Source organism: Bos grunniens, chromosome 11, assembly GCF_055505025.1.
Source record: "Bos grunniens cultivar Pamir isolate PY7600 chromosome 11, Bosgru_T2T1.0, whole genome shotgun sequence".
NCBI classification, from domain to species: domain Eukaryota; kingdom Metazoa; phylum Chordata; class Mammalia; order Artiodactyla; family Bovidae; genus Bos; species Bos grunniens.
The window spans coordinates 86,459,329-86,474,107 of record NC_141175.1 but is presented as its reverse complement, the minus strand read 5'-3'; the positions used below and the strand labels follow the sequence as shown (position 1 = coordinate 86,474,107).

At 43.8% G+C, this 14,779-nt stretch overlaps 1 protein-coding gene across 4 annotated transcripts in view; it reads left to right on the top strand.

The window, feature by feature from the left end:
• The window catches only part of GALM (galactose mutarotase), a 52,421-nt gene that overhangs the window by 31,095 nt on the left and 6,547 nt on the right, over positions 1–14,779 (top strand). Inside the window, exons 5-6 of one of the 4 annotated variants that reach the window (XR_015137198.1) lie at positions 7,203–7,365; positions 8,973–13,074. The exons of 1 other annotated variant lie outside the window; for it this stretch is intronic. Coding sequence is in view for 1 of the 3 variants with exons in the window: in XM_086327385.1 (XP_086183511.1) it covers positions 2,116–2,157 (42 nt within the window). In the remaining 2 variants the exon portion in view is untranslated. Of the gene's footprint in view, positions 1–2,115; positions 2,158–7,202; positions 7,366–8,972; positions 13,075–14,779 lie in introns of all 4 variants that reach the window. 2 more of the 4 variants (XR_015137197.1, XM_086327385.1) reach the window with 2 other exon arrangements.

Below are 14,779 nucleotides of genomic sequence, written 5' to 3'. Positions count from 1 at the left end.
TCAGTTTCCAGAGAAATGGGAACCTGGGCAGCATGCCTGGGCTGTAGTGGCTGTCACTGCTGCCCCTTTCTCAGATGTGAGGAGAGAAGCCAGACTGACAACTGGTGAGTAACTGGGAATGAGATGAGAGGGTCAGGGAATGTAGGCCAGCGAGTGGTTCCCAGCTAAGGCAATGTCTAGATACGGCATCTCGGGACCGCCCTAGAGATTCTTATTCATTTGCTCAAATGTAGAGCTGTAAATGCTGCCTAAGTGATCTCAGGAAGCCCCTGGTGTTGAATCTGCGTTCAAACAACTTGAAAAGAGGGAAGAGGGTGCTTCCCTAAGATGGAAATGCAGGATCAAGGAAGAGGAGGGTTTTGGTGGGAGAGGAGCAGAGCTGACTGAAGAGAAGTGAAATGTTTGCAAGTGCTGCTGAGAATCCAGGAGAGGACAGAGACTGTGAAATTGTGGTGGCCGCAGTTGGTTCTGGGGGTTCTCTCCATTTCTCTCGGTAGCTGGAGTCAGAAGCAGAGAAAGTGGACTGTGGGATGATCCCTCGGTGCATTTTGTCAGGAAGGAGGAGCAGGAGGAGGGGACAGGGCGTAAGGCTGGACAGCGAGGGTGTTACTGACCAAGTGGCTCAGGTCATAGACAGTGGGCCCGGGCAGGTGACAAAGGATGTGAGCGCCCTGACGGACACCCTGAAGACCAGGGGAACATGGCGGTGCTCAGGAGGAGAGCGGGTCTAGCAGGAAGGCAGTGGGTGAACTTCAGCGCAAATCCCGGATACCATCTGGATGGAAGTCTGGGGTGGAAAAATCCTCTGCATGAACAGGCCTCGCATGGGCCCATCTGTGGAGTGTAAAATTGCCTTCTCACCTGAAAACGTCATGTGATGGTGTTCGGCATTTTCTGCTTCAGATGGCATGGAATATCCAGAAGTAGTGCCCTCCTCCACTGTAAGTCAAGATCAAAAAGTTCTCAGTGGGGAAAAAAGAAAAAAACAGCAGTAGAATAAAGCTGTAAACTCAAAGCAATGGCAAAGGAAAGAGGAAAAAACCTGCAGCAGAGACAAGCTTTGAGGTTGTGTGATCTATGAAAATTTATAGAAATGTTACCTTAAAAAAAAAAATCCCAAGGTGCTTTGACTTGCCAACCACTGGAATGAAGTCCAAATTCACTCCGAGGCTGTTACTTTTAATTATCATTCTCTTTGTGTCATTTCCTAAAATAATAACGGGCATTCTAGAGATGATTTTGTCAAGATGGCTTAATTAGGTGTCAGATGAGTAGCTGTGCCCACAGGCCCCATTACAGCTGGCTTCCTTATGCAGATTTGACTGACTCTTCTGAACCCGACGGAAGACACAGACATCACTGGAGCAGCTTGGGCTGGAAGGCACAGCTGGGCCATCCCCATGGAGATCAGACTCCAGGTCTTCCTCCGGCCCCACCTTTTTTTTCTTTTTCTTTTGGAGACGAAAGCACAGCACACGTGAGCCTGGGTCTGTCTTAGATGGTTTCCACATCACTGTCTTTCACCTTTAAAGTGCACACGAGTCGCCTGGTGGACTTGGCAATGACTCTGACTTGGTGTGGGTGGAGCCTGTTTCTAACAAGCACCAGGCGATGCCTGCGCGGATGCTCCCTGGTCCATGCTTTGAGTAGCTGTTGAAAAGGCTCTACACCACTCTGTGTAACCTCCTGTAACTTTTGTTGCTTTCCTCACTTTGGGCACCTTTTTCTGCCCATTGACTCCTCTCCTTAACAATCCTGAGTCCTCCTGCTACCCCTTAGCTACCTCTATACCCCACTCTGCTCCAGGACTTCCCACGTCAATGCTTTTTTTTTTTTTTTTTTTTGGCTGCGCTGGGTCTTCATTGCTGCCCGCAGGCTCTCTCTAGTTGTGGTGAGCAGGGCCTACCTCTAGCTGCGATGCATGGTGCCTTCTTCTGTTGAGGGGCATGGGCTCTAGAGCACGCAGGCTTCAGTAGTTCTGGTGTGTGGGCTTTGCTGCCCTGCAGCGTGTGGAATCTTCCTGGACCAGGGGTCCCGCATTGCAGGGTGAATTCTCAACCACTGGACCACCAGGGAAGACCCTGGGCCTCTCTTACAAAAATCTTTTCTTTGTAGCTCATTCTGGAAAGAACTGCTCTCCGTCAATGGCTTCCTTAGGTAAGACAAGCTGAGATTTTTATTTAAAAAAAGAGGAAAGAGTTAACCAGAAATCACAGGGAGCCCCCGAAGGGAACAACTTTCTGCATTGTGTTTGTCTCATGGGCCATTGTACCTATAGCCCTGGGATGTCTCAGCTGGACAGGACCTTATCTTCTCCAACCACCACTCACCTGTCGAGTATTTGAATCTCAGAACCATAGGTTTTGCTGACACTGGGCAGGATGCTCACTGCCCATCCTGGACCAGCATGTCAGAAAGGCCTTCCTGATATTGAGCTGAAATCTGTCTACCTAGCGCTGACCCCCACCTGGCTTAGTCCTGGGCCTTGGGTCCCTAAAGAGCAGCCTCGTAACTTTAGCAGGCAGCTGTCCTGTCACCTCAAAGTCATTTCTTCTTGAGGCAGAACATCCTCAGGTCATCCTGTGATGCCTCTGCTGCAAATAGTAACAAGAACTGTCAACAACCTCATTACAGTCTTTACGTAACTTCCATTGAACTGACTGCCAACCACATCCTTAAAGTCATTTTCACACCTACTGTGGCTTAGCTACATCTCTTCTTGGTTGATAGTTCAGTCGCTAAGTCGTGTCCGACTCTTTGCAACCCAATGGACTGTAGCCCGCCAGGCTTCTCTGTCAATGGGATTCCCCAGGCAAGAATACTGGAGTGGGTTGCTGTTTCCTTCTCCAGGGGATCTTCACGACCCAGGGATCAAACCCATGTCTCCTGCATCACAAGCAGATTCTTTACTGCTGAGCTACCAGGGCAGCCCACATCTCTCCCTTAGTTGGTAATAATTGTACTAACTAGATTTAAGCTTTATGAGAGTTACTATAATATGATGGTTAAGAACCACCTGCTCTGGAACCGTACTGCCTGGCTATGAAGCACTGTACAAAGAACCATCTACATGTTACCTGTTACCATCACAACCATCATCACATCACTGTGCTGAGCACTTTCCCTGTATTAACTGTTCTTAATCCTCATGACAACTTCATGAGGGAGGGGCCACAGTGTCCCAGTTTCACTAGTGAGGAAATAGAACTTCAGATTGTTTTGTACCTAGGATTAAGAGTTGTAATCTAAATCTAGGTGGTATCCTTTGGTTTGGGTTTTTATTTTTCAGACACATGCAGGACTCACACATCTGTTCTTGTCCATAAATTTCATCCTGTCATCAGTGCTTTACCCCCCACTTTATACTTTCTTTTGGATTCCTGGTTCTGTTATCCCAAGCATATCTGCCTTCCAGCTTCATGCTCTCTGTCATCGTTTGAGAAAAACCTCCTGTATCTTCATCTAGATTAGCCACAGATCAGAGGCTGTTTGATGACTCCCTGCAGATTCTGCTCACTGAAGCCCGGATGCTTCATCCCTCCAAGCTCCCTGAGCCACAGGCCATGTGACCCAATTTGAGAAGCCAGTGGTTTATATTTGAATGCAACTGCATTTGGTTCCTGGGGAGCGTGCTTCCTCTTTCCTTTTATGTCTCCATTCTAGAATTCTTCCCAGGACAGAGAACTGCTCCCACATTTGTAGCATGTGAGGTTATCCTTGTGGGCAGGGACAGGTGCAAAGACAAGTAGAACTCCGGGTATGTAGGGCACTCTGTTGCAGAGAAGATAATGACCACCTCTTGCAGGTAGTGAGACTGGAGCGGCTGGCCCTGTGTTTCAAGGCTGCCTGCCTCGCTCCACTAGTACAAACACAGAACTGTGTTCAAACTAAGCCAAAGGAGGCTGAGCAGCTATAAGGGAACCAACATTTCTGTGTCAGGGGAGCTTGGGGCAGCAGATTCAGGATGAGGGAGACAGGCGTGTGCCTTGAAGCTTAGATGGTATATTTGTGTGGGGTGATTTGTGAGAAGGTGAAGCACTGATGGAGATCAGAGGGGCTAAATCCATTTCTTGTCATAAATGTCATAAAGCCATTTCTTGTCACAGCCACTGGGTCACCTGACCAGAAAGACTGGACTGGTTTCTCCCCGCCCCTTCACAGGTTCTGTTCTCTGACCTAGGCTGTTAACATAATTTAGCTCTCTGTGTTTAGTGACTATGTTTTCCATGGTGTAAGGACATCAGCCCACCTGTCCCTGCTGATCTTTTTGGGTTCCTGTGAACCATGACTGTGGAAGCCTTGTGACTCTTGGGGGAGAGCAGAAGGCCAGGGTTTTCCTGTGAGCCTGGGCTTCCTGGTCCCCCTTTGTAGTTGGAGCTTCTGAAGCAGCAAAACAAACATGCAGGAAAATTCTTCTGTCCCAATGTGTTCACCTTTTGAAATCCTCAAGCAAACCCCAAACACTGTATCTCTGTGTGGTCAGGTAGAAGGGCTGTCCCTCTCATGCCAGAGTAGTTAAGTGCCAAAGTCCATTGGATGCAGGAGGGTTTGGGAAGGTGGTCTTGACCTTCCTTTCAAGACCACCTTCCCAAACCCTCCTGGATCAATGTCCTCTGACCCTGGAAATGCACCTGCTCCTGGGCAGTAGGTCCCCCACCATGGGCCTGAAACGTACGGGGCAGGCAAAGGAGCCCCAGCCAGAGAAATGGACTCAATTCACTGGCCTTAGTGAATTGAGTCCTTGGTATGACCATGAATGGCTATTTAAAAGGGCTGGTTTTGACTCATCACAATCAGAAAAACACAGTAGTTAACACAGACTCAAACCTTGACTGCTTAGGCTTCAATTCTCACCAGCTCTGTGATGCTGAACAATGTATTTTACCTCTGCGGGCCTTATGTGTAAAGTGGAGGTAATAACTGGACCTACCTCATTGGTTGTGAAGATTTAATGAGGTAATATGTGTGAAGTGCATAGAACAGTTCCTGGAATTTAGTTAAGAGCTTAGTAAGTATTAGCTATTATTATGACCACCATCGGGAGAAGGCAATGGCACCCCACTCCAGTACTCTTGCCTAGGAAATCCCATGGACGGAGGAGCCTGGTACGCTACAGTCCATGGGGTCGTGAAGAGTCGGACACGACTGAGCGACTTCACTTTCAGTTTTCATTTTCATGCACTGGAGAAGGAAATGACAACCCACTCCCGTATTCTTGCCTGGAGAATCCCAGGGACAGAGGAGCCTGGTGGGCTGCCATCTATGGGGTCGCACAGAGTCGGACATGACTGACGTGACTTAGCAGCAGCAGCAGCATGACCACCATTGCCGGGGTCCAGCCCCGGCTGATCCAGGGTATTCGAAGGAGAGACGGCCTAGGCGACTATTTATATGCTAATTAGAGATATAAAGAATAATAGAATGAGGATAGCTCAGTAGGAAAATTCAGTGGAGAAAAGAGGCTGAGTAGCTTGGTTTACGCGGGAGACCAATAAAACTTCAAGACAAGAAGTTTGCACCACTTACGTAGGCCGCAGGCGCCCTCTCAAATAGCGGAAGGTGCCTCACCCTAGACACCTTCTCGAGTGGGTATTAGAAGCCCAGGCATAATTAGTAAGCATGGTGGGTTCCGCTCTCCAGATGGAGACTTCAGCCAGAATGTGAAAAGAATGTCATGGGGAGACCAAGCGTTGGTGAGCAAGGCCCGTAGCTTTATTTTCAACAGGGGTTTTTATACCCTAAGTTACACATAGAGGATAATAGGGGATGCAAAGTCAGCAGTCTTTGATTCTTATCAAAAACCAGGGTTTCTTTCCTGCAAATTTATCGTATACAAATGGTTTAGGTGATTTACATCATCTTCTGGCCAGAAGGCCTACTAACATTTTATGACTCTTGACAAGGACTTATCAACAAAGACTTATTTTCTCTAAGAGTAATTATTTTAAGGTTTGGTGCCATCTTCCGAAGATAAAACTGCATTCCTATAGGGCGGGTGTGTAATGGGTTTACAACAAAGGAAAGAATTTATTACCTTAAGGGTCTAAAGTTACTAACACCAAGGCCACTACTTATTTTTTCTACATACCAACTATTAATTAATACACATTCAAGGATACAATTCAGGGGATGTGAAAACTTGGCAACAAACATTGACTCATCAATGAAATCCCTTACTAGTCTTATTCTGACAGTTTCTAACTCTCTGAAAGGCTCTAAGCTATTTGAATATCTTAAGCTTCCCATGCCTCTCGAGGCTGGGAGACTGTAAACAATCGTATGCATAGCTGTAGGAGTCCGGGTAAACTTGTCAGGCGAGTTAGAGAGCCATCTGAGGGGTTTGGATTTAAACACTCCTAGTTGCCCAGGAACTTTATTAATTGGAGCTGTAAGTTAACTCTTTGACAGAGAGAGCGAGATGGTGGTAGGGGACAGCCCCCAGTAAAGTCAGAGGTGAGAGCACAAAGCAATAAAGTAGGCAGACTCTGGTTTTTTGGGGGAAAATGCTCGAGAATATCCGGGCGGACTCCTGAGGCTCGATCCCGCCTTTGCGTATGCCGAGCCTCCTTCCTCATGACCTTTGTCATGAGTGGAATGCCTCACTGGCTCCCGGCACACCATCATCATCATCATTGTCACCATTTACTGTGTGTTTAATATGTACCAGACACTCAGCTAAGCATATATACATACCTTAGCTCATTGAATTACCCTTTGAAATAGGTGTTATGCTTCAGTTAAGCCTCGTTTGGAAAAAATGGGCATTTGGAGAGGTCAGGTAACCTGCACAAAGTTAAACAGGTAAGTCATTGGTGGAGTCAACGTTTCTAGCAAGTTTCCCTAACTCCAAAGTCTATGCTGTTATGCTATGGTCCTATGCTACGGTCCCTAATAGCAACTATATTACTATTCCACCATTTTTTATAGCAAAGAAAGCTGGGATTTAAATCCAGGACTTTCTGACTCTAAAATCCATTCTGACATCTATTGAGTTTTCCCAGCAAGTGAACAGGATGCTCCTGAAGCCGGTAATAATAATTGGTGATGACTTTTGATATATCCTGTGACCAAGAGGACAGTTTGCTTAATCAGCTGTCATGGGGGCAATTTGCACTTTCTCAGATACATTATTTTCCTGCAGTTTCTCTGTGCTGTTGACTCGCTCAGATTAAGGCTAGCTTCTGTGTCCTTTCACATACTAGCTGTCCACGCTGCAAGAATATGGAGGAGTCATAAGCAGTCTGGAAGGAGGCCTGGTGTATTGCGCAAGACCTTTACGACGCTGCTACAGGAATCTGCCAGGAGACACTCAGGCTGCGTTTCTTGACTAAACACCTCAGGTTATGGGACTGCAACATTCCAAAGGTGCATTTTAGCGTCAGAGGGCAGCTTGTTTTGTGACAAGTAGTGGGATAGGCAGAAAATACTCACCAGGCTATATAGATCAGAGATTCTTAACCAGGCATGTATCACTGAACTTTGGAGGTTTTAGGAACATTGTGTGTGTGTGTGTGTGTGTGTGTGCATTTTCTTGCAGAGAGAGCCCATAACTTTTAGAATATTCTCAAAGGAGCCCATGATTCAGAGACACTTTAAAAAACCATTGTTTTAGACTAAAAAATCACTAAGAGAGAAAGTTTCAAAAAAGAGAAATCTTTTTTAATGAAAATGTCAGTGCTCTTTGGAGGAAGTAGTGTACTTTTCCTGTAGTATTAATAACTTAAAGACCATAATGAATAATTGTTCTGTTCTCTGTATTTCTGGAGTGTGTATGTGTGACAGACAGAGAGAGCACTGACTATATGCCAGGTGCTGGCCAAGAGGCACAACCCCCTTCATAGCATTCCCTCAGTTAAACGCCACAGTGCCGGGGACTTCCCTGCCAGCCAGTGTTAGGGCTCTGTGCTTTCACTGCCGAGGGCATGGGTTTGATCCCTGATTGGGGAACTGAGATCCTGCAATCTGCATGGTTCAGACAAAAACAAACAAACAAAAAGAAGAACAAAAAAAATCACAGTATCTGTATTTTGTAGATAACACTATTAGCTCCAATCTTATAAGTGGGGAAATTGAATTTTACAGAGGCAAAGAAATTTATGAAGGTCAGTTGGTAAGTCTGTCTAAATCCTAAGACATCTTACATAGATTCATAAGTCAATGTATAGGACAAATCATAGAAAATAATTTTTGAATAACATACTTAATTTTTTTTTACTCTTTATTTTTCAAAGGAGAAAAAATTATTAGAGAAAATTTCTTCCCACCTACCCTCCCCCCGCAAATTTTTCTAGATTTTCTTTTCTATTTTCTCAAAATGGTTTTTAATTGTTATTATAAACAGGAGTTACTTGTGCTGAGGACTGTCTGGAGGGATTCTGGTTTTCATTGTGCACTTATGTTACTGGGTTGTGTGAGATAAGCTAGAAAGGGGACCTGCCAAAAAGGAGAGGGCTAAAAAATGAATAAACATGAAGACCCAGTGACTCCTGCAGTGACCATCTGTTTATCTTCTCAGAGTCAGGCACTAGGGCCACCAGGAAGCAAAAAGAGTTATTTCAGATGATGGGAAGTTAAAAGCATGGAATTAAAATTCACCCCAGGTGAATTTTCTCAGTCAGGTACTGAGAAGAGCGTCCATGTCCAGATGTTATGCAGAACATCATTTCAGTAGTCAGCGTTCAGCCAGGAGCTCATGAGGACTAATTTACCTTCTGCTCTGTTTCTTAAGACTTTTGCCCCCAAAATTGTCAGAGCCAGGAGCCCATAGGATATGCATAACATAACTGTCTTGCCTTCACCCCAAATATGGACAACAAGAGTCCATTCCTGTGACAGATTTAATGCCTTGTGACAGAGATCTGCAATGTTAGAGAATCTTGTTTCCAATAATCAGATATACATCATCTTCTTGCAAGAATGGGGAGCGGTAGTTGCCAGAGTGACACTCGCGTGACCACTCTTGTCCTTCACAGGTGATGGTAGTCCTACGCCTTTGTCAAGTTAGCCAGTTCCGACTTACCTTTCAGGATCAGTCTTGGGACACATCTTTGGAAAACCTCTCCCAACCTCGCTGGCTGCACTAGCTGCTGCCGCTTCCTGCTCCATCAGGGTCCTCTGAACACCATACTCACTGCATCTGTCATACTCTCCTGTGAGTTTTTATCGTCCATCTCTTTCACCAGATTCTAAGTCCCATGAGGTCAGTTGTGGTTTTGTTTTAGTTTAATTAATTCATTAATTTGGCTGCCTTGGGTCTTAGTTGAAGCACTCGAGATGTTCATTGGGTCACGCGAGATCTTCTGTGGCTCTCAGACTCTCTGACTGTGGCATGTGGGCTCAGTGGTTTCAGCGTGCAGACTTAGTTGCTCCGCAGCATCTGGGATCTTAGTTCCCTAACCAGGGATCGAACCCACACATTATGAGGTAGATTCTTAACCACTGGACCACCAGGGAAGACCCCCTGAGGTCAGATTAATGCCTGGTACATAAAAGATACTCAAAAAAGAGTGAGCTAACAAATTTATATTTGCTTCTTCCCTATGCAAAAGTAATTGCAAGGGTTAGTGTTCTTAAGGCAGAATCATCTAAAGGGACTTCTGACTATGTAAAAATAGCAGGGAGGGATAAATTCACTTCCTGTCAGGACTTGTCAAGTGCCAAGAGGTGAAAACATCCCAAGGCGGTACACTAGTTATCTATTGCTCTATAACACTTTATGATCTCTCACTGCGGTCAGGAATTTAGACAGGGCATATCTTGTCTCTGCATATTGATGTCTAGGACCTCTGTTGGAAGATGAGAGAGCCAGGATGGGAATCATCAGAAGGCTCATTCACTTGCCTGTCTGGCAGTTGATGCTGACTGTTGGTTGGAGGCTGTCAGCCAAAATACCCCTTTTGACATGGCTTTTTGATGCAACTTGAGTTTCCTTAAAACTTGGCAGCCAGGCTCAAGAGCAGATGTTCTGAGGCAGACAGGACCAAGCCAAAGCCACTCTGTATTTAGAACCTGGCCTCAGAAATCACATAGCAGCACTTGTGCCACGTTCTATTGGTTAAGGCAGTTACAAAGGTCCATCCAGGCTTAAGGGAGGAAACAAGACTCCACCTCTCGGTGAAGGAGTGTCAGCATCACATTGTAAGTAGAGCCTGTGGGATGGATCTATCCTGGAGTGGCCATCTTTGAAAAATGCAGTATGCCACAGGCAGTCATGGGGAAAAGGCCAACTTCCTATAAGAATCACTCATTTGAGAGAAGAGATATGAATCAGACAGATGAGTTTCATGAAGGGTGACTTTTTCCTTTACTTCCAGAGAGCCGGCAATTATAACTCTATCAGGAATGCAGTAGAGGAAGATTTAAGGCCTTGTGACGGAGATCTGGAATGTTAGAGAGTCCTATTTCCACTGCTCAGGTCCACATTATCTTCTTGCAAGAATAAGGCAGCCATAGCTGCTACAGTGACACCCCCATGAGCTCTCTTTGTTGAGCTACTCCATAGACTTGACCTTATTCCTGGCTCACTGTCACTCCAACAACACTTGTCATAATTCTTAATTATTTTATTATCCGTATTGATGATACCATGACCTTTCAGCTTCTTGACATCCTCTTGCAATGATCTTGTCCTCCAAGCTTTGCAGCTACTCACTCCTGTGGTCTGTGGGTCATACCCCCGACTTTGTTACTACCTCTTATCGCTGCCTTCTATTATCATAATGTAAGATGTCTGTTTCAGCTTCACTAATTCTTCAGTGCTACAAGAACCTGTAGCACTGATCCCACCACCCTGTCACTGTTCCTCACCTCCTTCCCTACTAAGATCAAAAGTCCATTATTCGGATCACCCCTTTTCATATGCTCTCAATGCCCTTCCCCTCTCTTTGTGTTCTTGTGTTCTCCTAACAAAGCCCAACCCTGACTAGTCCTACCCCTCCATACTCTCTACCGTTGCCACCAAAAAGCTACTGTCTCACTCAGAATTCATGACAGCAACCTCAAGTGGGTCCTTAGTTGGGCTTGCAATCAGACTTTCCCTGAAATGGGGAAACAGAAGTACTGCCTCAGGCCACTCCCCTGTCCCAGAGCTATAACGCCATATCTTTGGGTCAGAGCCCGGCATCTGCCAGGCATTGCTGCTCAGACCTTAGCACACATCCAGCCTTATTCAGGATGGTAAGAAATCCTTATCAGAAAGCAGCTTCTTGGGGACTTTCCTGGTGGTCCAGTGGTTAAGATTTCATGCTTCAAATGCAGGGCACGCAGGTTCAGTCCCTGGTTGGGGCCCTAAGATCCCACATGCCTTTGGAGTGTGGCCCAAAGAAAAAGAAAACAGCTTCTCTCTGCTGACACCATAGCTTTCTGGTGGCTTCAAAACCGAAGTCTGGTGATGTGACATCCTCTCTGAAGGCACCCTTTTCATTTCCGCTTCATTTTATGTACACTCAGCGTTGCTGAGAGAGCTATTTTCATATCTCCTTCTACTCTTAGCACCAGAGCAGGAACTCACGTATGCGGATAAACAGAAATGAAAACAACTGCACATTCATTTTCCAAATTCTTAGAAAAAGCAAGAGTATTTGGGGATTAAGGGTGGGAGGGGCTGCAGCCAAGTCCATCCAAGGGGAGGTGAAAAGTGCCTGAGTAGCGGCCTGGAGACTCTGACACGATGGAGACGCGTCACCTTGGGCAGGTCCCTTTAGCTGTCTGGGTCCCAACCTCATCTGCAAAGCGAGGGGACTAGATGAGGTAATTCCTAAGGTTCTTTCTAAATCTTTCATTCTGACTTTGTCACAGGATGCTACAACATTCACAGTTGCCCGTTTTTTTATCTGTTTACTTGATTCATTCATCAGGTTTTCAATCAAGTAAAGACTCTGCTTAATGCTCAGAAGATACAAAAATCAGTAGGACACATACAGTCCCTGCTCTTTAGAGGCTCACATTCCCTATAGATATATAGCTTGATATAATCCTAGAGTTATGCCTTAATGTGATGAATGTTTGGGGGAAAGTATGTTCAAAGCAGGATGAACAAAGTCAAAAAGGGGGTTAGTTCTAGCTGTGGATGATATATTCCCTCACAGAGGAAATAGCATTGGAGAATAAGCATTCTTAAATACCCTAGTGGACTTTGCCAGAATGGTGTGGGGGGCCAGAAAGCTCATTCCAGTTATAAGAAAGAGTCCAAAGACATAGTGAATCTGGGAGACAAATACAAAAGTTTTCATATGCCTGACCACCAAGCACATGAGGGAGTGTGTCAGGGCATAAGGCTGGGAAAGATTCAATTAGAACCTTCTCTTTTTCTTCTTATTTAGCAAAAATCTCATTTTAGGATTATCCCCATTGTCTAATTTTTGAGTCAGGACTTCTCTGCTGTTCTTGAATTCTTACCCTCTCTAAGCTCTGCTTGTGTTATATATATATGTATTTCCTGAAATTTGGCCCATTTATTTATGCCATCTTCCTGAAAATGTTCAGGCATATCATTTATCAAATATTTCCATGTAATGTGGAGGGCAACAAATAATAGCAGCTTTGTTTTACAGAGAGAAAAACTAAAGTAAACACTGATTTGTAGATTGCACAGCATCAGGTTAATAGACATGAAAGGTGCCCTGGGGTGCTTCCTTCATGAAAATTCCATGACTTTCTTTTTTCTTTAAACTCAAGAAAAGTAAATAATCTTGACTGACCCAGGCAATCGTATGAGGACTATCTTAAAAGGGTTAGATTTTGAGTCAAATATGGCTTTAAGAAAGCACTAAATATTGTGAGCACCATTTAAAGTTAGGAAAGAAAGCAAAACATAAATGATCACTTGGAATATGTGTTGGTAAGATTAAAATCTTGTTGAACCCATGAAAACAGCTGCTTTTTTCCAGTCTAACTGTTGTCTTTTTTAAAGTTTGTGCGGGAGATGGTTGGTCACCCAGACTTCAGAGGACAGTCGTTACAGCCCGGTGGGGTCACTACCACCCAGGATTTGATGTTAGAGATCTGACAAGTTCAGCCCTCAGAACTGCTCAGGGTTTAGAGGACTTGACTGAACTCCATGTGGATGTCTGTACAGTAAGCTCTTTATATTGTGTCTCTAGCACCATCTACTGGGAAAAGAAGTGCCATTATTAGAATTACATTAGAAAGTGTCAGAAACCCAACTCAGGAAGCAGAGGAGAAAAGGGGAGGAAGGAGTTCAGAAGATTCTAAGAAACGGAGAATTGGATATATTATATTGAAGTTTCTTGTATACAGATGTAACCACTAAAACAAAAATACAAAGTTTCTAAATTATTAGGAACACACAAACACAGACCATATTGTAAAAGATTTTTTTTTAAAAAAAGCAACTAGAATTCATAAACACGCACCATAAAATACAGTGACAAACAAAGAACACTTAGAATATACATATGTCTTCTTAATGCATGCGTGCTAAGTTGCTTTAGTCGTGTCCAGGTCTTTGTGACCCTATGGACTGTAGCCCTACCAGGCTCCTCAGTCCATGGAATTCTCCAGGCAAGAATATTGGAGTGAGTTGCCATGCCTTCCTCCAGGGGATCTTACGTCCAATCCAAGTCGCTTATGTCTCTTATGTCTCCTGCATTGTCAGACAGCTTCTCTACCACCAGTGCCATCCAGGAAGTCCGTGCTGTCTTAATAGCCCCTATTAAACAGTCTCAGATTAAATCACACAAAAAACCCCAACAGAATGCCATGTACAAACCAAGTGATTAACTTGGTTTGAAAGGTTCAAAATATGAGCACTCAAAAGCAAACCAAGCAAGTGAAAGCCCAAGTAGCAGAGGGTCTCAATCTGAATATCAGAAAAGACTGATTTCAGGACAGAAAGCATTCGATTACATGAAGGAAGACACTTGGAAATGATAAAGGATGCAGTTCACAATGAAAGTTCACCCCAAAATGACTGTATCTAAGATCATGAAGAAAACCTCTAGCAGTTTCACAAAATACAATGCAGCCAATATTGACTTAGAAATGTTTTAACTCTTAATAATTCTTGGATCAAAAGAGAAGTCAAGGGACTTCTCCACACTTCAAATTCAAGAGCTGCAGGTTAGATCCCTGGTCAGGTAACTAAGATCCCATGTGCCAAGTGGTGTGGCGAAAAAAAAAAAAGGAAATAAAAAAAAATTTTTTTTTAAGGAAGCCAAACCCCAGAACTAGGGATATCAGAAAAATAATTATGTATAATGGAAATGTATACATAATATATAGGACTATATAGTAAATAAATAGTATAATATAAAATTATCTATAATGAAAATGCCTACATGTGCTATAATTAAAGTAATAGAAAATTTTAGCACTACTTATATGTTAATTAAAACTTGTGAAATTAAATGAATTATGCATCTAATACAAGATATTTGAAAAAAATTAAAAAATAAATACAAGAGAGCAAAAGAAAAATTAACAAAAATAAAAGAAATTATAATTTTGAAAAGAATCAGAAAAGGTAGTACATAAATCCAAGAGCCACTTCACTGAGGGGGAAAATAACCCCAAAAATAAATATAACAGTAGATAACCTATTCAGTCCACAGAATTAGATATGAGCAGAGGCAAATAATGACAGATGGATGGAACCGAAAGGATCATAAATTATTTCTTTCCTCAACTCTTCACAAATCAACATGAGAGTAATATAGATGAAATGGATAATTTTCTAGGAAAATATATAAATTTGTGATTGTGAGCCCCAAAAGAAACTTTAAATCGATTATCAGAGAAAGATGGAGAAAACTACAAGTGC